Below are 25371 nucleotides of genomic sequence, written 5' to 3'. Positions count from 1 at the left end.
TCATCAGGGCAGAGGCTCAGCGAACCATTGTGCTTATCAGTTTGAAGCTGAGGAGTGAAGTCTAGGTTAGAGATTTGTCCATTTTCATAGGATAGGATACAAATGAGATATGGTTCTTGCTCTCAGGGAGTTGGCGGACTAATGCTGAGACAGCCAGGTAAACAAAGATCACCCTACAGTGTGCCAAATGCTCTGCTAAGGTATGCATCACAGTGCCGTGGCAACTTACCATGACACCTGACCCAGATTTAGAGGAACAGAGAATAAAAGTCTTTGTCCTCAGTATACCTGGGAAAATTATCAACATTTACCATCTTTTTCTCAAAAGTCATTTGTGAATAATTTATGAATAAAGGGATAATGAAAAACAAGTTTATTAGACATTTTAGTAGAGGTATTAGACATTTACCTCTTTGTATCAAGTAAATACTGTTGCACAAACATAAAAGATGAAAGAATACTGTCACACATCCTCTTAGTAAAATGAGATTGTCCAGGTTCCTATCACAAAATAGTATGCGATTAAGTTCTTCCTGTTGAATGACTGAATGAGAATACCATATTTCCTTTTTGTCCTTAGAAAGACACAATGGCTCATGCCTGTAATCCCAGCACTTTGGGAGGCTGAGGCAGGTGGATCACCTGAGGTCAGGAGTTCAAGACCTGCCTGGCCAACATGGCGAAACCCCATCTCTGCTAAAAATAAAAAAAAATTAGGTGAATGTGGTGATGGGTGCCTGTAATCCCAGCTACTAGGGAGGCTGAGATATGAGAATCACTTGAACCCAGGAAGCAGAAGTTGCAGTGAGCTGAGATTATGCCACTGACTTTAGTCAGGGTGACAGAGCAAGACTCTGTCTCAAAAAAAAAAAAAAAGAAAAAGAAAAAAAATCATAAACTCATAGATTATTGAATTTGAGAAAGATAACCTAGAATATTGTTGTCTGAAGACTCAGAGTCTGAGATTTTACCTTATACAGTAAATCTTATGATCATCATTAGAGGGCTGCTGTCTCCTTACATTCATCTTTGATTTATTTAATGATTCCAAAATGTTTTCTTCATTTGTCTTCTCTTTACTATTATGGACTGCAAATGAAAAATTACGAATTCTCAACTCTGTCCAGTAAAGTTAAAAATATACTACCTGCCAGAAAACTATAGAGCAATATCTCTTATGAATAGAGATGCAAAAATTGTCAAACCAAATCCAGCAACATACAAAAGAATTGTATACTACCCCAAAGTAGGACTTATGTCAGGAATGCAAGGTTAATTCAACATACAAGAATCTGAATCAATGTAATATATCATACTAATAGAATAAAGGATAAAAACCACAGGACCATCTGAGTAGATGTAGAAAAGAACATTGAAAAAATGTAACACTCTTTCTTGATAAAAACAGTCAACAAACTAGGAATAAAAGAGAACTGCTTCAACCTGAAAAAGGGCGTCTATGGGAAACCCATAGCTAACATACTTAATGGTAAAATACTGAAAGCTTTCTGCCTAAGATCAGAAAGAAGACAAAGATTTTTGCTCTTGCCAGTTCTATTCAACATTTTACTAGAGTTTCTAGTCAAGACATTTGGCTAAGAAAAAGAGATAAAAAACACCCGAATTGAAAAGAACGAAGTAAAAGTATCTTTATTTGCAGACGGCATGATCTTATCAAAAATCCTAAAGAGTCCATGCCAAAAAAAAAAAAACAAACAAACACTGTTAGAACTAATAGAGTTCCAGTGGGGTTGCAGGACATAAGATCAATATGCAAAAATAAATTGTATTTCTACACACTAACAATGACCAATCCAGAAACAAAAATTAAGAAAACAGTTCTACTTAGAGTAGCATCAAAAAAAGAATCAAATATTTGAACTATACTTAACAAAAGAACAGTAAGATTTGTACATTTAAAACTATAAGACCTCTTTGAAAGAAAATGTTAAAAACACAAATAAATGGAAAGACATCTATGTTCACAGATTAAAAGACTTAATGTTGTTAAGATGACAGTACTGACCATACTCCCTACATTATATTACAGGCTTAACATAATTCCTATCAAAATCCCAACTCATTTTTTGCAGAAATTATCAAGTTGATCCTAAATTTCACATGGATATGCAAGAGACCCAGAATAATCAAAACCATTTTGGAAAAAAAGAACAACATTGGAAGATTCACACTTACCAATTTCAAAACTTACTACAAAGCTGTAGTAATCAAGACTGTGGTACTGGCATAAGGATAAACGTATAGGTCAGTGGAATGGAATTTCTGACAGTGGTTTCAAGACAATTTAATGAGGGAAAGAATAGCCTTTTCAACGAATAGTATTGGGACTACTGGATATCCACATGCCAAAGAACAAAGTTGTATTCCTACCTTATAGCAGATACAAAAATTAGCTCAAAAGGAATCTAGGACCTCAATGTAAGAGCTAAAGTTATAAAACTCTTAGAAGAAAGTGTAGGTATAAATCCTCTTGATTGTGGATTAGGCAGTGGTTTATTAGATATGGCACCAAAAGCACAAAGAGCCAAAATGAAAGTGGATAAATTAGGCACTCTTACAATTCAACAAAAGACAAATAAGCAAACTAAAAAGTGAACAAAAGTTTTGAACAGACATGTTTCATGCCTAGGTTTTAATTTACAAAGGTGACTGAGTGATGAGACAAAGAGGTCTATGGCAAGAAACATTGTTTAAAAGAAAGAAAGAAGAGTTTAATATTTTTCATAGTTCTGCTAGAAAAGAGAGGCATGGGTGCTATGCAGGGCCACGGGAGGAACAGTAGGTTTCAGTCAGGAGGCAGAAGCAGGAGTGTGAGGAAATCCTGAGCCAGAGCCTTTATTGAGTTTTCCTTGGGAAAGGCAAGGCAGGGCAGGACTTACAGTTTAGGACTGGCTAGTTTGAATAATTCCAGCAGACTCTGGGCTATAGGAGTAATCTCTAGATTCCTGATACCTGGCCCTGGATGATTTAGACCAGAAGAAATATTTGCATGGTGTGTAAGAGTTAGATACGGAAATGATTAGGACTGTAGGTTTGGGATTGGTTGGTTGGCATATGCAAGATGTGCTGTTTACTATCTTTAGGAATTAGTTATCCCTTACAGGGACACTCTTCCCAGGCCAGAAAGCTTTAAGATGTGAAAACATGATAAAATAGAAAAAAAAATTAAACATAATTAACATACATTTATTTGAAAAAGATACACAGCCAGTAAACACTGAAAAGATGCTCCACACCATTAACCATTAAAGAAATACAAGTCAAAACCACTATGGATACCACTTCACACCCACTAACATGGCTATAATTACGAAGGGAGACAATAGCAAGTGTTGGTGAGGATGTGGAGAAATTGGAACCCTCGTAGATAGTTAATTGGAATGTAAAAATGGCACAGCTACTTTGGAAAACAGTCTGGCAGTTCATGAAAAAGTTAAACATAGAGTTACCCTATAATGCAGCAGTTTGACTGTTAGGTGTATACAGAAGAGAATTGAAAACATAAGTCCACACAAAAACTTGTACACAAATATCTGTAGTAGCATTATTTATAATTGCCAAAAAGTAGAAACAACTGAAATGTCATCAGCGGATGAATTGATTAAAAAAAAATGTGGTGTGTGTATGTGTGCGTGCATGTGTGTTAGAATATTATTCAGTCATAAAAAAGGAATGAAGTACTGATACATGCTACAACATGGGTGAACCTTGAAAACATCATGCTAAATGAAAGAAACCAGACACAAAATGCCACATACTGTATTCCATTTTTATTTTTATTTATTTATTTATTTATTTTTTGAGACAGAGTCTCACCCTGTTATCCAGGCTGGAGTAGAGTGGCACGATCTCGGCTCACTACAACCTCCAAATCCCAGGTTCAAGCCGTTCTCTTGCCTCAGCCTCCCAAGTAGCTGGGACTACAGGCACCCGCTACCACCCCCTGCTAATTTTTTGTATTTTTAGTAGAGACGGGGTTTCACTGTGTTAGCCAGGATGGTCTTGATCTCCTGACTTCGTGATCTGTCCGCCTCGGCCTCCCTAAGTGCTGGGATTACAGGCGTGAGCCACCGTGCCCGGCCTTTTTTTTTTTTTGAGATGGAGTCTCACTCTGTCACCAGGCTGGAGTGCAGTGGCGCAATCTCGGCTCACTGCAACCTCCACCTCCCGGGTTCAAGTGATTCCCCTGCCTCAGCCTCCCGAGTAGCTGGGACTATAGGCACGCGCCACCACGCCTGGCTAATTTTTTATATTTTAGTAGAGACGGGGTTTCACCATGTTGGTCAGGTTGATATCAATCTCCTGACCTCGTGATACCTCCACCTCAGCCTCCTAGAATGCTGTGATTACAGGCATGAGCCACTGTGCCTGGCCCTGTATTCCATTTTTATGAAATGTCCAAAAATAGGCAAATTCATAGTGACAGAAAGATTAGTAATTGCCAGGTGTGGGAGAGGGAGGAATGGTGAATGATTTCTGATGGGTTTTAGAGTGATGAAAATGTTCTGGAATTAAATAGTGGTGGTGATTGTACCCCCATGTACCCCCTTTGTGAATACTGTCTGTGAAAAACCACTGAAACTGGGTATGGTGGTGTACACCTGTAATCCCAGCTACTTGGGAAGTTGAGATGGGAAAAATGCTTGAGTCCAGGAGTTTGAGAACAGCCTGGGCAGCATAGCAACACCTCATCTCAAAAAAGAAAATGAAAACAAACACTGAATTTTATACTTTAAAAGGGTGAATTTTATGGTATGTGAATTCTGTCTCAGTTTTTTTTTAAAGATTGTATCTCAGTTTTTTTATAAAGGCTATAAAGATGATGTCTGCAATCTTATATATGTATTTAAAAGATGATGCAATACTATGGGCAACTCGATATGAAAATGATTTCTTGAATGATTTCATTGTCCTAGGTGATTCCATAATTTTTTTCTTACTATTTTATTTCAGTCTTTTTTAGTATAGTTTGTAATAATTGATGAGTAATTCTAGGTAATGAGAAAACAATTCCTAGGAAGATGAAAATGCAAAATGCTTCAAGATATAGGACAAATAAGAGCACTACATGCCTTTAATGTATTGCAGATTTATTAGTCCAGTGGACCAATCGATATGGGTATGACAAGATAAGATGAGTTTTATTCTGTTTGTTTTTTTTAAGTAAAATTCATCTTTTTTCTTTGAAAAAAACTTTTAAGAAAGAATAAACATCGTGAAAGAGAAATCCTTCACAAACAACTCAGAAGCTAAACATGGTTGAACGGACCCTGATGGCACACTGAGGGTTAAGGAAGTAGCTAGCATCTGAGCCAAGTCTTGAGAGACTGGTATCATTAGGAAGTGAAGGTACGGATGGACAGGAGTGGCAGGACTTATGCATTCCATTTTCAGTGACCTGGAATTGTTAGGATGGGCATCACATTTAACTTGGCTAGATAACAATATCCTTATCTTTAACACAAAAGCTGATTGAGGGTTTCAGACAGTATCGAGTCTGAGCTCAGAAGTGGTAAAGTCTTTATTCTTGATGGAGGTTGTCTTCACAGTGTATGAACAGCACTAAGTACTGCTGAGGTCTTCTTTGTTTTGTTCTATTTTTCACAGAATGTCTTGCTTTTCTGACACAGGGTACTTACCAAAAGCTGCTACCTCTCTACTTCCCAAGGTCATTAAAAGAGGAGAATCGATCATTGCCCTACCTACCTGCAGATATTGGAAATGCAGAAGGGGAGCCTGTGGTACCTGAACGACAGATTAGAATAAGTGAGAAACCTGGTGCTCCAGAAGGTGAGTTCTAGAGCTCTAACTTTTTAAATCTCCCTCTTAGGGCCAAAAATAGGCACCAATCACCAAAGAAGTAAGAAATTCGGCTTGACCTTTGGAAAGCTCTCTATTACCATGATACTACTATCAAGACCAGTTTAGAAATTTTCAAGTTCTATTCTTGAAATTAAAAATAAAAGTATAGTTAGATAGATATACGTCAAGTCTGTGTTAGACAGTGGGGATTAAGAGGTGGCTATAACAACATTCTCACCCTAATGGAGGTTATAGTTTCATGCAGAACACTGTTGAGATAGTAAAGTACGTTATTGTCTAACATTTTAAACAGCTTTCAGTATCCTCTAAAAATCATACTTAACATTAAATACTAAGACAAGAATATTATAACCATTCATTTTGTTTATTTGGGTTATATACTGTTGTAGGTTGGAGCAGTAGGTAGAACGTGTTAGGATGGGGGCCTTCTGAATCTGCTCTGTGTGACATCTTGTAGTGATGTTCATGTGTACATGTTTAAGGTCTTAAGTCCCTGCTGTGGAGATATGCCTCACAAGCTTCAGTGCTGGGACTGAGTCTTGAAATCCAGCAGTTTAGGGAATTACTGTGAAATTCCTAGAGTGAACATTTCTTTTAAAAATGAGCACCAAGCCAAAATCTGTAGGAAGCAACTCAAGATTTTATCACAAGTACATAGACTTTAATCAAGTGGAGGGAATTATAAGTGGTCTAACATCAGGAAATGTGAACTATCTGGAAACCAAACTTTGCTGAAGGGGTAGTCATGCACTTTGGGTGAGCCTCCAGTATAGTATATCCTTGAAATAATGCAAAGAGTTGTTTTGAAATCCTCATGCCTGTGACTACCATAGAATTTTTCTTTCATAAAATGCATTTAGTGTGATAATGAGTGGTGAACAGCAAAACCACTTTGAGTGCTGGACAGTAGATAAGACTAATTAATTTGCAAAAAGATTCTCTTCTGTCCACCATTCCCAGAGTGTTTTATTTGCATTCATATCTCAGAAAATACTTTTTGTGATAGATGTAGGCCTTAGCATTCTTAAATATTTTCAAGTAGAATGTTAAATCGTATCTCAGAAAATACTTTTATGTTATAGATATAGGCCGTAGTGTTCTTAAATATTTTCAAGCAGAATGTTAAATCTGTTAAAATATATATAACCAAGCTTTACTTGAGGGGTGTTTTTAATGAAAGCAGGCCCTTCCAATCTATTGGCCTGTCAGTTTGAGGAGCAGTGAAGTAGACGTGGGGAAACTCCAGCTGATCGTCCACCAGGTTGGAATTCAAGTGCTGGCATTGCCTTGGGAATTTCCCCATGGTACGACGTTTGTTTTGTTTTGTTTTTGCTTAACAGATCTACCAAGACAGTGAATACCACACTAAGAGATAAACTGTTCCCAAGAGACTGATTTCTACTGATCCAACTCACAGTGGTTGTATGGACAGATTAGAAAGCTAATTTATTAATTTGTAGTGAAAACTATAACTCTTATGGACCAAAATAACTAGGTTGGTATGACAGTGTAGAAAACGAGGATGCTAAATTATAACTGAAATATTTCTTAAGGAATGTGGATCATACTCTGTGATCCTGGTACATCCATGTTGGGATGTTACCTTACAGAAGAGCATTTATGCAATCAAATGCTTCCTCCTTCAACAGTGCTATATAAACCTTCCCAAATGCTTGTTTTTTGTACTTCTTTTTTGTCAGATGCTGTGCAATGAGCCATCTTTAAAGCCAGATACAATCTATTTACTTCTGTCTTTTTGTATGTGACTACATTCTACTCTTTTCTTCCTAGGGTTACACCCAGGTCACCCTGATTGGATTTCACATATTGCTAAAACCTTTGTCACACATGGACAGGCAGTTTCTTTCATTATTTCAGCTTTACAAATGCCTAAATCTGATTACAATTTCATTCTCAAGAATAACCTTGACCCCAGTTTTTTGAGTTACCTCACTGTCATCCTTACTGCAGCATTCACAATGTTTACTGTCTATTTTTAGCATAAGCTCTCTATTGATAGTTGCATTTTTGTTACAGATAACCAAGAAGAGGAGGATGAAGGCTTGGGAGTTGATCTCTCTTTCATTGGCTCTCATGCTTTTGCTCGAATGGAAGGAGATATTGACAAGCAAAGAAAACTGATCCTTCAGGGACAATTATCAGAGGCAGCTCTGCAGAAGCAGCATCAAAGAAAGTAAGACAGCCCTTCAGGACTGTTAGATACGTAAGGACATCAGAAGCAAGAAAGGGACCTTGCATCTGATGCATGAGCTACGTGTATATATAATGCATTCCAATTTATTTTTCATGACAATCAGTGAGGAAGATATCGTCCTCATTTTGGAGGTGCAAAAACCCAAAGTTAAGAAAGTTATCAGTGGCCAGTTAATATGTGGTGAAACCAGTGTTCAGATACATGTCTGATTTCAGAGCTCCTACCCTGTCTACTACAATAGTAATGCCTCCATGCGAAGTTTATATTCTAAAAGGAGAAATTAGAAAAGGGAAAGGCAGTTATAAAGCTTTTACTTAGCTCTACTATGTTTATAATTAAAATATAATCTACAGTTGAATTAAATTTAAAAGAGCTTTATTTATCCCTGACTTATCCGAAGGACCTTACAAGACATCCAAACCATTCCATTTCTTCCATATGTCTTCTAAAGCAATTTTGAAGGAATCCTTTTAAAAACATAGAAGCAGCTTTGTACTTTTGGGTAAGCTTTCCCAAAGATCAAGTCTTTGTAAAGCTAGCTGGTTTTCAAAAAAGTCTAAAGAAAATTAAAGTAAACAAACTATAAATGTCTACTATCCATTACCTTATAGGGTTGATTGAGGGTTAGCACCTCATAGGGTTTTTGTGAGCATTAAATGAGGTAATGTAATGAGCTTTAGCACAGAACCTGGTACTTGTCAAGCTCTTAAAATTGTTCACTGCTGTACTGAGAAAATCATGGCTTGTTTTATCTTTGAGCTTTGGTACTTGCCATTCCTTTTGAATGGGCTACTCTCATCCTTCGATTTCTGTCCAGATTTCAAAAGCAGTTGCCTCTGGAGACCTGCCTCCCAAGTCTGGAACAGATGCCACCTCCTGTATGCTTTTTTCATACCCTGTACTCACCCAAAGCATAGCATAGCATTTTTCACGCTGTATTGTAATGATGTCTGCATGCTATCTGTCTCCACTGATAAAGTGGGAGTTGGACTACATGAACTCTCCAGTCACTTTCAGAGCTAGTATTTTGTGTCTCCTCAATCCCAGGTCTTCCTTTATTCTGATTTTAATTTGAAAAACAAAAGCGTATGAGCCACTAGGGGGCACCAAAGAACAGCTTTTCCAAGTGAGGCAGTCACAGTCAAATGATACTTTCAGTGGTTTCTAAACTTGGCCATATGTGTAAGACTCATCTGATGGACATTTTTCATTAAATACGGTGCCTGGGCTCCTCACATTACTGGGATCTGGGACTTCTTTAGTATCGAGTCTCCTTTGCACTCTTAAAAATTGTTGAGGACCCCAGAGAGCTTTTGTTTTTATGGGTTGTATCTATCAATATTTATCACATGAGAAAAACTTTTTTAATGAGAAAGATAGCAGTGTTTTTTTTTTAATCTTGCAAATTGTTTAATGTTTGATTTAATGGAAGACAGCCGGATTGTCCTATCAGCATTCAAACTGCTGCAGTAAGTTGTTTTGACTAATGTATATGAAGAAAACCTGACCTCACTGAGATTTTAATTGGAAAATGGAGGAGTATTTTAACAGCCTTTTAAAATAATTGGGATATTCTTCTTTGATACTATACCAGAATTTGATAAATAGTAGTGTTTTAAAACATAGTTGTAATGCAGAATCTCAAACTGTATCCATGAATTTTTTTAATTCTATTATATTAAAATGTGTTGTTCTGTACTTTGGACAGATTTTATAATAGGAATGTATAGCATGACTTTATAACACGATACGTTAGCTTTTTGGAAAGTATTGATTCATTGAATTATTCAGAGCTCCAAATATTGACACATTTCATTACACAGTATCAAAAAATTATATTTGTTAGTATCGATTGTATAGTATCACCAATCTCATCAGAAAAGTATTTAATATTAGGAACTGTCAAGCTTCTGATGACAATAAAAATGTTTCAAATATGTATATATTTAAAGCTTAAGTTTTATCATTGGCAACAAATACTGTTGATTATTTTTTTTGAAATGTCAGGGTCACTTTATTCATTTTTGGGAAAACACCTGCCACATATTCATGTTGAATAACTACAGTTTGCCAGTCATTCTTTGAAGTAAAAATGGTGTTGCATGAAAAAAAGCAACTAGTCCAGCTCACAACTCAATGACATAGTGCTTTTCTTCAAGGCAACTTCACACTTCAATATGCAGAAGTACTTTATGTGTTCTTCCATTTTGTCTTCCATTAATTTAAAAAGATGGGTTCTCAAGAACTGATTTAATAAAATTAATAATCTTTACTTCTACATCGAAGACATTCTTAAATGCAGCTGGCCTTTTTTGTTTATTGGTGCCACTGCCTTGATTTGTGGTAAGGCTATTACCAGCTGTTTTTACCCATTAGTTGCTTTTGCACTATCAATGTAAATGTCTATGCAGTGAAAAATGCAAATAATGTTATTACAAAAATAGTTTTAAACTTACAGCCTCCTAAAGGCATTTCAGGATCTCTTTAAGAGTCTGCAGACTACACTTTGTGAATCACTGGTCTGTGGTCTCTCACCAGTACTTTATAGTTAGAAGGAATTTTGGTGATCATTTGTTAATAGTTTTCCAAAGTAGGGTTCACAGTCTATCAGCATTAGAATCACTAAGAGTGCTTGTTAAAAATCTGTGCCCCACACCAAACTTCCTGTATCAAACTTCCTGTCCTCCATGGAAAGGACTCATAAATCTTCTTTCTAAAGTTTCTTAGATGATTCTTTTGCACCCTAAATCACTGACCTAGTGTTACTCCATTATGTTACATGAAGTAAATTGATCCCACGGAGTGGCTTGCCCACAGTTACGGCTACTTAAGGAAGACCCTTCAATGTAGCCTCTGTAACATATCTCCCTTCTCTACTCACCTTCAACCCACTTACAAAAGCCAACTTCAGAGCAGTTGGAAAAGGACTGGAGACTTTTTATATTCACATACAAAGAACTACATGATTATCACCTTTCTCAAATCAGTCAACCTGTTCTTTTCTGTCCATTTTCTCTTTCCCTCTCTCTCGCTCATACACACACAAATACACACAAACTTATACACTACATACGTAACTCATTTCTCCATGAAATGGTACAGATATCTGGAAGTTTTAAGTTTGTCTTTGGGCTGGTTGCTGGTTTTTTGTTGTTGTTGTTGTTGTTATTTTTCTAAGTGAGTTGATTAGTTTTACTTAGTAACTTAGTTTAAGCCAGTATTAAAATAAATTTATATTCACTGATCCCACACTTTCTGGAAAGGAGTCCTATAGCATGTAAAGCATTATCCTTTGTATTGGTAGAGGGCCTTGATCTTGAGAGTCATACTTGTAACACAGTTGACTTTTTCCATTTTGTTTAGGAAACAATGAACACTTATTCTACAAGATAATATACTAGTTGCAAGTACACAGAGATAAAGTACTCCCCATCTTCTGGAAATCCATGAATGAGCCACGCTACCTTGAGATGTCAGAAGTATTGAGGCAAAAGTTCAGAACTGCAGTCAGGTTGTGTGCACATACAGTCAACACACAGTTGCAGGCTTGGAGAAGAGCGTAGCCTATGGCTCCCAAAGCTGTTTGCTTGAGTAAGGAGCTATGTCTGACCAAAAGATTTTTCTGATTTCCCATTTATGTGCCCAGTGTCTGTGATGATTGAAGATGAGGTCTTTTCTTATATCTGTAAAGCAGACTACTTCAGAGTGATGTTAAAAACTTTAGACAAAATAAACTTAATGGAGTTTATTTGAGCAAAGAAGTATTCATGAATCAGATAGCACTCAAAACCAGAAGCAGTTCAGAGAACTTCACTATAGCAGAAGGAGCAGCAGACTTTTATAGGCTGATTGCAGAAGCAAAGTAGAGAAATTACTTGATTGGCTACAGCTAGGCATTTACCTTATTTGGGTATGATCCAGCTAGTTTGCCATTTGTGATTGGCTGAAACTCAGTTTAGTTGCTTTTTGTTTGTTTGTTTCTAAAATTAATCAGTTACAAGGGATTCCTCTAAGTTAAGTTTTGATATGGTTGTATAAGGGTTCCTGGTACAGAAACAACCCTAAGCTAATTGGCCTCCTGCTATTTTGTTTTAACAGTGATAACCAATTCTCAAAAGTATGTTCCAGGGAGGAACCCAATATTCTATTTCCTTCTGAAAAGTATGATCCAGGGAACCTGATAAACTATTTTTATAATGTGGCCAGGCATGGTGGCTCATGCCTGTAATTCCAGCACATTGGGAGGCCAAGGGGGGTAGATTGCTTGAGTCCAGGAGTTCATGAAACCCTGTCTCTTAAAAAAAAAAAAAAAAAAAAAAAAAAGGAAAAAGAAAGAAAAGAAAAAAATTGGCCAGACATGGTGGCTCATGCCTCTGTTCCCAATTACACAGGAGGCTGAGGAGCCCAGGAGGTGGTGGAGATTGCAGTGAGCTGTGATCACACCACTGCACTCCTGCCTGGGCGAAAGAGAGAGACCCTGTCTCAAAAAAAAAAAAAAAAATTTTTATTGAGACTTATTTTTCTTTTTCATTCACATTCTCTCACAGTGTTCAATGGAGTTTTCTGGAGGCCACTCACTATGTGATATTACAGTAATTTAAATGCAGACGCACATATGAGAATCTAGCAGAAATTAAAGAGATTTGTAAGTTAAAAAATACAACTCTTCTCTAAATACAGCTTTTTAAAAAAAATTATGTTCACAAAATAGGTTTTTCATTGTTTTTAAATTAATGAATATTTTTTAAATTTCTCTGTTTTTATTTCTAATGAGAACTGGTAGATATAAATGACACAAACAAAAGATGTTTAAGGTCCTCAGTAATTTATAAAAACATAAAAATGTCTGTGTTTTATATAGATATATTTTGGTCCTGAGACCAAAAAGTTTTAGAATTGATGGCTGTTTATTGAGGAGTTTATGATATAACTAAGCTATGTCAACTGTTTTCATGCTCAGCCGTATTTGAGATTGTAGGTTGTAGTTTTTAAAATTTCTTTCTCTTGATATTTCTAAATCGGGCTTTTATTTTCACATATTGAGTCTGGCTTCTGTTGATTATGTTAATTAATTAGGTTGAACAAATGTAAAAGTAAGTAGGTTTTTAGTTAGTAAATATCTTTTCAAAAGCCTTCAATTCTTCCATCAGTAACAAAACTAAAGGTCACATGGACTGGCAATAGTTTTATGTCACTCCTTTCGTAGCACTGCCTTGTCACCTCAGTATCTCTTCAAAATAATTGTTTTTAACATGAAAAATTAGACGTGCTTTCTAATCCAGGTCTGTCATCCAGTTGTGATTCTGATTTGGGTGTATCATAAGGTAGACATTGGTTTACTTACCAAAATCAGGAAGCAACCTAGATACTCTTTTTCAAAAATACTGCTTTTGAAACTCTTCAAGTTATTTTACAGGAAGATTTCCTTTCCTTTTTTATTAGTATTACTTGACTGGCTTAAGATTCAATTGCCTGTGACTCTTATGTCATTTTTCTCAACAAAATCATTATCTTTTCCATTATTAAATACTTATTAGGCTTTTACTAATGTGCCAAATGTTGTGCTGGATACTACTGGTAATAAAGTGACAAGCAAGACAGATACAGCACCCGCCTGCATGGAGCTTAGGGTCTTGCAGAGGAGAAAAATGTTAAACTAATTAGTATATGAATAATTGTTTAAATTACTGTACAGGATCAATAAGAGGATACAACAAAGATCTTAACTAAATCTAGGATGGGTCAATTGTATAAGGTCTGGGAAAGCATCTGCTAATTCCAAAGACAGAATTTTCCCTGGGCTATGATTATACACAGATGGGTTAGTTATTAGTCTTTTAAGAGTGATATAGTTTAAATTTTTTTTGTCATTCAGCTGCTGGCTGTACAGGTGGATGGTAATTTATTAACTGGAAGAAACTGGCTTATATTAGCTTTGTGAGAACAGTGTCCAACCTCAGTTGGTTGCAACCCATTGAGAAACTAATTAGTGTTTCTGCATTTAGAGCACTGTAGTGGCTATTTTTTTCTGCCATTTTGACATATTTTGTACGATTATTTATCCATGATTATTATATTTACTCATAAAATAATAGAAGTTTGTTTATTTGGAATAAGAAAGTACTCTATATAGGATATTTAGGAAATATCCTGTAGGAAACCCAGAAACTATTTTGAGTTCATATTTTCCTTTTAGCTTTGTTTTGATTTTTGGATTGGAACAAAAGATTGCATGTCTTCCTTTAAACAAAACAAAACACTATAGCAAAAAGTGAGGTGCTGTTTATAAGAAATGTAATAGAAAACATGAAATATTCTTTGAATAATGAAGTTTAGGAAAAAAGGAGGGTATTGTCTATTGAGTGAGAAGAGTAACAGTCTTTTGCTTTTACTCTTTCTTCCCAACTGGTGATTTTTTTAAAATAATGACTAAATAATCAGACTTACACAATCTATAGTGGTAATGGCAGAGACTTAATTAGAATAAAGAAGAAACCTGATGAAGATTGCAATCATGAGTTGTTGCATGGTCCTTAGAAACCAGAACAGGACCAGTGTCTCAGCAGTGATTCTAACCTTTTAAAAATCATGAACCCTTTAAGAATCTGATGTAAACTATAAACTTCTCCCCACAAATATGTTCATAGAGATTTTGTCAACCAAAATCTATCTTTAGATCTCAAGTTGTTAATCATCAATCAAGGTTTAAACATTTTAGAGTTTATACTAATTCTGTGTTCACACTATGGACAAATCAACTTTAGATAGATTAAGGACTTAAATTTTTAAAAATTTTGAAACCTGTGGAAGAAGTTAAGCTAGTATCCTTCAAACCTTAGAGAAAGGGAAGATTTTTTTAAAGACATGAAAAGCATTTACCACCAAAGAAAAAATAGTTTTGACTATATTAAAATTAAGAACTTTTGAAAGTAGAGCCAAGCTTAAACAAAGTAAAAAGCAAGTTACGGAATGGGGGCAGATATTCACAAAACACACAACAAACGATCAGCATCAAGAATGTGTAAAGAACTACAACTTGGTGAGAAACAATCAAATAACCCAATAAAAAATGGAAAAATGATAGGAACAGGCATCTCATAGAATCAAGTCAACATGAGCAGAATCTCAACCTCATTACTGACCAGAGAAATGCTTTACCATTTCTAACCTATCCAACTGGCAAACACTAAAACATCTAATAGTAGCAAGTGTTGGTGAGGACAGGGATTCACAGAGTCTCGTATGCTTCTTATAGAAGTATAATTTGGTGCAATGCTTTGGAAAAGAGGTTTGTCCTTATCTCCTAAAATTAAACATTCCCTGTAACCTAGCACTTTCACTCATTGGTACCTACTCAAGAGAAATCATGCACATGTATACCAGGAGACACGCAAAACAAGTTGATTGTAGCCCTCTTCACAATAGCAAAACCCTGGAAACAGCCCAAGTGCCCATCAGTGAGAGAGTGAATGAAAAAAATCTATAGTTTTTATCTAGTATGAATACATGATATATACAGATTAAGTATGCCATGTCCAAAATTCTTGGGACCAGAAGTGTTTCAGATTTCTGATTTGTTTGGATTTTGAAATATTTGTATTGTACTTACCAGTTGAACATCCCAAATCCCAAAAATCCGAAATGTTCCAGTGAGCATTTTTGTTTTAATTGTTATGTTGGCACTCAGAAAGTTTTGGATTTTGGAGCATTTCAGATTTTGTATTTTTGGATTTGGGATGCTCAACCTGTGATTGTCCAAATCAGTCAACGACATTGAAATCCAGTGATATGGATGAATGTTAGCAATATGATAAGTCAAAAACGTAAGACCCAAGAGATTACATACAGCATGATAAGCTTTTTTAAATAGTTAGAAACAAACAAAAAATAATGTCTTACATTGACTACATGTAGATGAATTTAAAACAATATAAAAAGGAAAGCAATAAATGATTAACCTGGAATTCCAGATAATGGTGGGAAGTAGCACATGGTTAGATGGAGGTTATTGTGAAAGTGCTAATTTTTGTTATAGTGGTAGATTTTAGGGTGCTTATTACTTCATTAAAGATAAATAATTATATAACTAGTCTTCTAAGTGGACCATGCATATACCAGTTATGCGAGTGTTTTCAATTAAAGATGATGTATTCCATTTTGTATACCTGAGTTCCAGTTAAAAAAAATTTTTTTCAGAGTTCATTGAATATAGATAGATATAGATATAGATATAGAGATTGAGTGTCAGGAACTACCCTAGGAATTGGCTAGAAATGAGAGACAAATATGACATATTGTCTATCTGGTGGTCTAATGTAATAGAAATAGCCTTTTCAATAAGTGTGTAAAATCTTGCACTGAACATGGTAGAAGTCTTTGGGGATACAAAGAAGGGAGCATTTGTTTCTACGACATATCTAGAATTTGCCTCCACTCTGCTCCTTCTCACCCCACCTCCTTCCCCACCACCAGTCCCCTTCTCAGCATACAGATTTGATTGATAGAGTATTTAGACTTCTGGTTACCTGTCTTGTTCTTATTACAAAGTTAATTTTCTTCGTACTGTAATATGTCTGTCTCACATATGCAACCTTAAACTCAAGAGCCTTTTTTAATTCATCTCAGGCCCCAAAATACCTTACATAATACTCATGTTTATTATTTCATTTAGCAAAGAATTTAGTACCTACTATGATGCAAACACTGCATTTATTCAATAAATCTTTGAAAAATGAGCCAATGGATACATGAACAGAGTATAGAAGTTAATAGGTATTAATTGAATCCTGTTATATGCTTTGTGCTAGATACTGTGGTGCCCATATGATGTAATATACATTTTGCTGTTTAGTCTCATTATAAACAATTAGAAAGTATGTAATAGAATGATTTAAAAACATTAATAAACTCTATACTTTTATTCTTCACTGCCACATTTTTGATGTCATAATTTACGTTTTTATATTATTTTTGTCTCAACAAATTATTGTTGCTATTATTTTTAATAGTTTTGTCTTTTAACCTTCATACTAAAGATATAAGACAGTATGTTAAGTGAAATAAGTCAAGCACAGAAAAACAAATATAGCATGATCTCACTTATATGTAGAACCTAAAAAAACTGAACTCAGAAAAACAGAGAATAAAGTGGTTATCAGATGCTGGTGGTATTGGGGTGGGATTGGGGAGATGTTGGTCAAAGAATACAAAATTTCAGTTAGACGAGAGGAATAAGAGATTTATTATATAATACGGTGACTGTAGTTAATAAGAATGTGTTGTATACCTGAAAATTAATAAAAGAATACATTTTAACTGTTCTCACCAAAAAAAATGATAAATATGTGAGATAATGGATATGTTCATTAGCTTGATTCAGCCATTTTACAATGTATCCATATATCAAAACATTACATACATTATTTGTCAAAGAAAATAATTTTTAAGTAAAGAAATAGAATTTTGATTTAGTGTAAATAGGAAATGACTGTATGAAAATATGGAATAGTGCATATGATTTAGGGAGAACTACAATAAACATAGGCATTTTCTTGACTTTGAAATTATATTTTGAAACAAAATTAAAAGCTACTGTCTTTGACTTTTCAATTTGCGTAGATTGGTAAATCACAAATTTGAGAAGGCAGTCTATAGAACTAATGCAGTAGCACTATGTTTTTCACAAGCAGTAACAATATCTGTGAAACTAACAGGCATGTCACTTGTTGATTTCAGTCTGTATGTGACAGACTTCCCATTAAATATTTTCAGTTGTGCAATTGTACTTTATAGCTGAAAGGTGTCCCTCCCGTATGAACACCATTTTGCAGGTGAGGAAACTGAATTCCATAAAGGTAAATGACTTTAGTAAGTTTGCACCAAAAGCAGTAGGATTAGAAGCCAAATCTCCCCTCTCCTAGTTATGCTTTTTGTTGTTGTTGTTACTGGATATTGCCATATGTGATCTAGACACTTCAGAGTTGCTTTTCCTACATTTAGGTGTCTTGAAAGCGTTTTCACAATCAAGTAAGTGGCACTTTTAATTTCAAGAAATTAGTATGATATAGTAGAAAAAGCACTGACCTTTCCGGAAATCTAGAGACCTGAGTGCAACTTCAAATTCAACTCTACTATTTAATAGGCTGGGAAGTCTGAGATGAACTTGACCATTAATCTTTTGCATGTCATTTCCATCTGCAAGATCTTTAATGTCTCTTCCAGCTTTAACATCCTCTTAGCCAAAGCCAAACTGCAGTCCATATGATCTGGTCTGTGGGATATCACTACAACTAGTTTGACTAACTGATGATTAAATATTCCAGGACTTCCCAGATAAATTTACCCAACTCCTTTGTGATCACACATAACATGTACAGCACTTGCCTGTTTTTCCCCTGAAAAGTGAACTTCTTGAGGGAGGCAACCATGTCCTTTCATGATAGTATTCTCAGTAACTATCATAGAGTAAGCACTCAAATCCTTGTTGAGTGAGTGAGCATCTGTTTTGAAACTCGGCCATTGCTTTAGACTTTCTCTATGCATGTTTTTAGTAAAGGAAAACAATAGTATTTTAAAACAAGGTTAGTTTGAATACTTGGTATCTTAGCCATTTACCTGTACAACCTTCATTTGATTATAAGGATTTTTAAAATAATGAACACCTTCCTTTCTCAATAATTCATTTGTGTTTATTTTATCAATAACATGTAGTAGAGATTCTACATGGCTTAATGCTTCTTTAACTCCTTCCCTATTATAATGAAATATATACTTGAAAATTTTTAGGGTCAGGGAAAGGTATTAAAAATTGGTCCCATTTGTAAATTTAATTTCCAAGGGTTTATTATAATGATTATATCATTTATTTCCCTAGTTATAATCGCTGGTTATGTCAAGCAAGATCTGAGGATCTGTCTGATATTGCTTCTCTAAAAGCCTTATACCAAACAGGTGAGCTTAAATATATGGTAACTTATTCTTTCACTAATTAAGAGCCCTACCAAGCATGCTATTTGAGAATTCATTTTTCTCTGATTTCATTTATTGTATCTATGAACAAAATGGTTTTGTACTAATGAAGATAGTTTTGCCTGTCATCAAGATCTTAAAAATAACATCCCAATCTATAAAATTTTCAACTTATAGTTCTGCATTAGCCAACTTTATTTCATGCTAGTGTCCCTTTTAAAAAATGTTTCTGCTTTTAAAAGTACCATATGCTTGCTACTACAAAATTCAAACCTTACGTAAATATATGATGGAGAGAGTGAAAGTTCCCAGATTCCCACTCTTTCTGCATTGTATTTCTTTTACAGACGGTACTTTTTAGTAATTTTCAGATTTGAGTGCTATTTAGTTTTTCCTGGATCAAAGTTGTAGTGAGCTTAAGCAAAAAGCTGTTTATAAAAAGTTTTTGGGGGCTGGGCATCGTGGCTCATATCTGTAGTCGCAGCACTTTGGGAGGTGGAGACAGGAGGATCATTTGAGACCAGGAGTTCAATACCAGACTGGGCAACATGGTGAGACCCCATCTCTACAAAATAATGAAAAAATTAGCCAGGTGTGGTGGTGCATGCCTGTAGTCCCAGCTGCTTTGGAGGCTGAGATGGGAGGATTGCTTGAGCCCAGGAGTTGGAGACGGAGGCTGCAGTAAGCTATGATCACACCACTGTACTCCAGCCTGGGGACAGAGCAAGATCCTGTCTCTAGAAAATAATAAAATATTTTAAAAGATCTTTGGCTGTTTGTTCTTGATTTAAAATCTTTAAGAGGTCTTCTCTTAAAAGGGCAGTGATCAAAACCCTCATGAAGATTTAAAAAATAGGTGGTGGTGTCTGCAGAGTAGAAAAAAAATTGGAAGATGAAATTCGAGCAACTTATACTTCCTTGTTTTCAGTCTTTTAAATTCACGTAGAATATTTTATAAAGTCAGAGCCCAAGACAAATAATATTCTTGGAATGAAGTTTCTGGGTGCTGATGACATTTCCTGTTTATAGGTGTTGATAACTGTGGTCGAACAGTGATGGTGGTAGTTGGAAGAAACATTCCTGTAACATTAATAGATATGGACAAGGTAAGCCATAAAAAGGCTCTGTTTTACAAATAATGTTGATTGAAAAAATAAGTAGTATATGAATTTGGAATCAAGGCCTACAATATGAATCAAGGCTGAATTGTGTATCACTGACAGAGGAGCAGACCTGGTTCTATGAGTGGACCTGTATCATTTCAGTTCGATTAGGGGTTTGATTTTTCTCTGTCCAAGAAATAAAAAATACTAGAATACAGTAATGTGATCTCCAAAACCACAACTGCTTTGTTTTGGATATGATGTAACTAGTAAGTGGTTGGAATCATTCTGTATTATAATTGTGTAATCAAATTCTTTTTTGAAAAAAGAAAAATTAATGTTTGAGTATCTATTAGAAGAGAAAAAAACAGAAATGTAGTTTACCCAAGATAGCATAATTCTATAATCCCTTCATTTGGAGGCAAAGAACAGAAATAGATGATTCATAAAAGAAAAATGGTTATAACTGGTAGATAAAAATAAGAAAGTATTCAATGTGATTAGTAGTCCAAAAAAGGTGAATTAAAATGAGATGCCTTAACTCTTAAATAATTATTGTCATCAAAGATGAAACTATAAAAGTGATCACACCCATTGATCTATTAATTTCATTTCTGAAAACTTACACTAAGGAAATAACCCAAAGTGTGGAAGTAGCTATAGGCCCTGACACTATTCAAATCAGAATACTCATACAAGGGACAATTGAACCCACAAGATAATTATGTAGAGAATCCTAGCACATCAGTTTTGTTAGGAACTGACTTCAAAGGATGATAACCTTAACTGATCAGTAATTATTAACCATAGTAAAAAAAAAATTGTATACTTAAAAATGCAAAATTACACAGAATTTAAGATAAACCAGTTGGACAAAAGCTGATAATTACTTCTGGCTAAGTCCTCAAACTCTTAGGCACTGTTGTTGGGTAAAAAAAACTGTGAAAGCACTGAACCAGGCATATTATTCACAGGGTCATTTGTAGCAAAAAGTTAAAGCTTAAATTCCTCACAGATAATTATGGTACATTCAAATAGGATATTCTGTGACCCTTATAAATTATGGTTACAGAGGCAAGTACTGTAGAGAAATGTTTAGAATATAATAGGAGAACAGTGATACATTAATTTGTATCTACATTGACCTTCATTGGGTTTTTTGTTTGTTTTTAAGCAGAAAAACAAGGAAAATATCTCAAGGAAAGGGATTTCATGGTTTGGGGGAGAATTTGTCTTTCACATTTTTTCGTCATATATAGTGATATAGTTATATAGTGATAAAAACTTAAGAAGTTGAATTTGAAGGTGAAAAGGAGTATCCTAATTGCCCTGGGGTAGAGGGTGGAGAATAGACAGAAAGAAGATGAAGCAGCAATCTGGTAAGAGGATAAAAAAGAATAATAAAGAATAATAAAAATATGCACACAGCCAGGTGTGGTAGTTCATGCCTATAATCCCAGCACTTTGGGAGGCTGAGGCAGGCAGATCGCTTGAGCCCAGGAGTTCGAGACTAGCCTGGGCAACATGGCGAAATCCTATCTCCTATCTATTTTGTACGAAAAATACAAAAATTAGCCAGGCATGGTGGCACATGCCTGTAGTCCCAGCTACTTGGGAAGCTGAGGCAGAAGGATCATTTGAGCCCAGGATGCAGAGGTTGCAAGATCTCCCAAACCAAGATCATGCCATTGCACTCCAGCCTGAGTGACAGAGAGCGACCCTGTCTCGAACAAACAGAACACACACACACACACACACACACACACACGGAGGGAATAAACTGATGAAAATTATACCGTTAGTTTCTGTTTGTAATCATTTATGTTCTTAATCAGTGTGACCCTCATTTTCATAATAATGTGATTAATACAAATAAAACCATAAATCTTTGCATTTGATTTTGGTGTGTACTTGCATGGGGTTCTGGATATTCATGATGTATCATTTCCTGTAAAATATTGAGATAGATGGTGATAATAATAATTGTTACCAAAGCAGGTAATGAATGGAAAGATACTGTGTTTTCTTAATGCCCTTCTCTATCTGCTCTAGTAGCAGTTGGATCCTAGTCCATGTTAATCCAACCATGTTAATGTCAAGGACTCATCTGAAGAGGAATTGGAAAACAGTTTGTTTTATAGTAATCCTTCAGTTGTTACCTCTTAGCTTTTTCTATGTGATTGTTTACAGCTAAACCACTGGGTCATACTGGCCCTGCCTATATTGTATCTCTGTTTTGTTTTTAGTGTTTCTCTTAAATTCATCATTTTTGTAATGGAATATTTCTATAACCAATCTGGGTCACATTAAATTTGAATCTTTCAGAGCTCTAGAAATGCTTCCCAACCTATTGCCATCTACTGATTAAACCTGCTCTCAATGTCCTCCTTCAGATCAGCACTAAAGATCTAAAAAAATTAGCTCTCAACGTGAATCATGTGAGGCACCACTCATTATATCTTTTTATAGTAATTCTTGGTTATGTGCAGGCCATGAGTCTATTTCTGAGTAGAGACTGCAAAGACTTTGATTGAATTCAAGCGGAAACTTCAAAAATGATTAAAAGTATAGAAATTCTACTTCTAATGATTTCGATATCATTGTCCTGGAGAGAGAAAACCTGGTAGTTGATCCAAGAACTTTTTCCAGTATATGAAGAATTGTTTTAGAGGATAGAGACTGATTGTTCTCCTCTATCACTTAGAATAAGACAGAAAGGAATTGTACTGTAGCACTTATGAGAATTATTAAACACTGGGATGATTCACTTTCCTGGAGCTCTTTTTAAAGAGAATGGATATTCATCACTCTGAGTTATCCATTTATGATGACTAGGGCATAGAGTAGGTTAATTTTCTGTTTTGTTTTGTTTTGTTTTTTCTTGGTCTCTGTGAAATAGACTAGTGTTCAAAATGATCTTCACCTTTATTCCCCTTTTTTCTTTTAGGCTCTCTTATATTTCATTCATGTAATGGATCACATTGCTGTGAAGGAGTATGTATTAGTGTATTTTCACACCCTGACCAGCGAATACAATCACCTGGACTCCGACTTCCTGAAGAAACTCTACGATGTTGTTGATGTCAAGTTAGTTATTTTTGCAAATTATGAAGGGGAAATAGTTTCTTTCTTCTCTAATATTAAGCAGTGGCAAACATTGCTTTGTATTCTGTGAAAGGATATTTCATGTAACAAAGACTTTTATCATACCTAGATTAGATATTTCAATCATAGGAGACCCTCCGTAACTGAAATTTATTTTGCATTAAAGTAAATTCATATGTAAACTTTTTACATTACCAATCTTTGTGGATAAAATAACAAAAATACTACCTTCTATTTATATGATGTATTATACTTATCAAAATACATTTATAAACATTATTTACTTTGATCCTTTAACCCAGGAGTTGGTTAGGAGAGATATTATCTGTGTTTGAAAGATGGAAGATATTGACATTCTGCAAGGTGAAGTATGTGCCCAAAGTCTCACAACGGTAAATGCAGAATTTGGACTTGAACCCAGGTTACTGACTTGGAGCTAGAAAATTATTTTCATTAAAGCATATTTCCCTTGAAATGATAATGGAAATTTTAACCAGAAAATACATGATACCCCACTATAGCAAAGATGAAATGTAGTGTTTTACATTTTTTCTTATTTTTTTTTCTGAATAAAAAGTGGCACTCAACCCTCCTGTTAGCTGTTTTGTTATTTGTAGCATCACAATGTCTGTGGATTGCATTGAAAAGCCCATTTTACAGTTAGGGTACAAAGAAGGCAAGTTACCATAAATTTCCAGCTATCCTACTTCTCTCATTAAATCTCATCTTATTTAGGAATATTAAAGCTTTCATTACCCAATAGACACCTTTTTAGCTTACTCTGAATGTGGGTTGTATATATGTAGTTCTGCTTCTACCACTAACCAGTTCTTAAACGTGGAACAGGCCTCAACTGTGAAATAGTTTGTACTATTTCTCTGACGTCCTTTCCAATTAACCTCACATGACCCAATGTTGATTACTGAACTGTTGAAAAAATCTCAGGCACACGTAGAGAGGCCAGATGGAATAGTGGATAGGAGAATGAATCTGGAGTGGTATTGCCTGTGTTCAGTTCCTGGCTCTGCCACTTGATGACTGGGTGACTTTGGGAGGGCAAAAATAGCTGCAATAATAGTACTGAGCTCATAGAATTGTTTTGAGAATTTAAGTAGAAGGCCTCTGCAATTTCTGGGACACAGCAAATTCTGTTATAATATTGTTATTATAACAGATTGTTACAACAATCTGTTGTTGTAATATGACCATTGAAACTTTTAGTTTAAAATTTTGCTATAATTTTAAGTGGTTTAGCTGCTGTTTAACTCTGATCCCAGAGATTCTAGCATCATATTAAAAAATGACACATCATAAATTTGTTTCTTAAATACAAATTTACTTAACTTTGTCCTACCTATAGCAGCTGACAGAAGCACTTAGTATCTCCTATAAAACAGATACTTTAAAAAATGGAATGTTCTCTGAATTGTTTTTGACATTCACCTAAAATTCAATCTGTAAATTATAGCTGCCTTTATTTTTCTCTGAATATATTTATATACTCAGGCAAATAGTTAATAGTCTATAATAGTAATTGGTTTTAGGCATGAACTTATACTGATTTTTTTTGTCATTTTATTTTTGGATTAGGTACAAGAGGAATTTGAAGGCTGTTTATTTTGTACATCCCACATTTCGTTCAAAGGTACAGTATTTTTCTCTTTGGTTAAATCTAGAATTTATGTGCACTACATGCCCAGAGTATTAAGATAATAGCTCAGCAACTTAATTGTTGCTGTCACCATTGTGACTGCTAATTTCCTGGTTTCTAAGTGATCTTGAGTTGTGGTCCTGATGTTTTGGTTGTATGTGACTCCAGCGCCTTTGTGGGCAACCCTTATAAGCCATTAGCCCATCAGTCCCTGCCTGTTTTCATGCTCTTTGTTCATCTGGGCCTCATTTATGCTGTTGTTACAGAATACACTTCCCTCCTCTGCCCATGGCTACCTCCTGTTTGACCTTCAGGTCTCAGCTGTACTTTCTGTAGAAATCCTTCCCTGACCAATCCTGCAGCTAGTAGCTGTTCTAGCATTGTAACCCCTTAAGATTCTGTAGTCTTATATCATTGTTATGTTTTTATTTTAATTGCATGTTTAATTTTCTTCCTTATACATGAGCCAGCAAGATCCAAGAGGG

The 25371-nt window shown here is 35.2% G+C and overlaps 1 protein-coding gene across 3 annotated transcripts in view; it reads left to right on the top strand.

The window, feature by feature from the left end:
• GDAP2 (ganglioside induced differentiation associated protein 2) overlaps window positions 1–25371 on the top strand; it is a 59970-nt gene that overhangs the window by 22696 nt on the left and 11903 nt on the right. For all 3 annotated transcript variants that reach the window (XM_001144678.7, XM_054685828.2, XM_016924825.4), the window contains exons 7-12: window positions 5652–5811; window positions 7882–8038; window positions 18933–19009; window positions 20057–20133; window positions 23078–23217; window positions 24826–24880. In XM_001144678.7, the coding sequence (XP_001144678.1) occupies window positions 5652–5811; window positions 7882–8038; window positions 18933–19009; window positions 20057–20133; window positions 23078–23217; window positions 24826–24880 (666 nt within the window). The remainder of the gene's footprint in view (window positions 1–5651; window positions 5812–7881; window positions 8039–18932; window positions 19010–20056; window positions 20134–23077; window positions 23218–24825; window positions 24881–25371) is intronic.

The sequence above is a fragment of the Pan troglodytes genome, chromosome 1 (genome assembly GCF_028858775.2).
Source record: "Pan troglodytes isolate AG18354 chromosome 1, NHGRI_mPanTro3-v2.0_pri, whole genome shotgun sequence".
Lineage (NCBI taxonomy): Eukaryota > Metazoa > Chordata > Mammalia > Primates > Hominidae > Pan > Pan troglodytes.
This window is presented reverse-complemented; position numbering and strand designations above follow the sequence as displayed.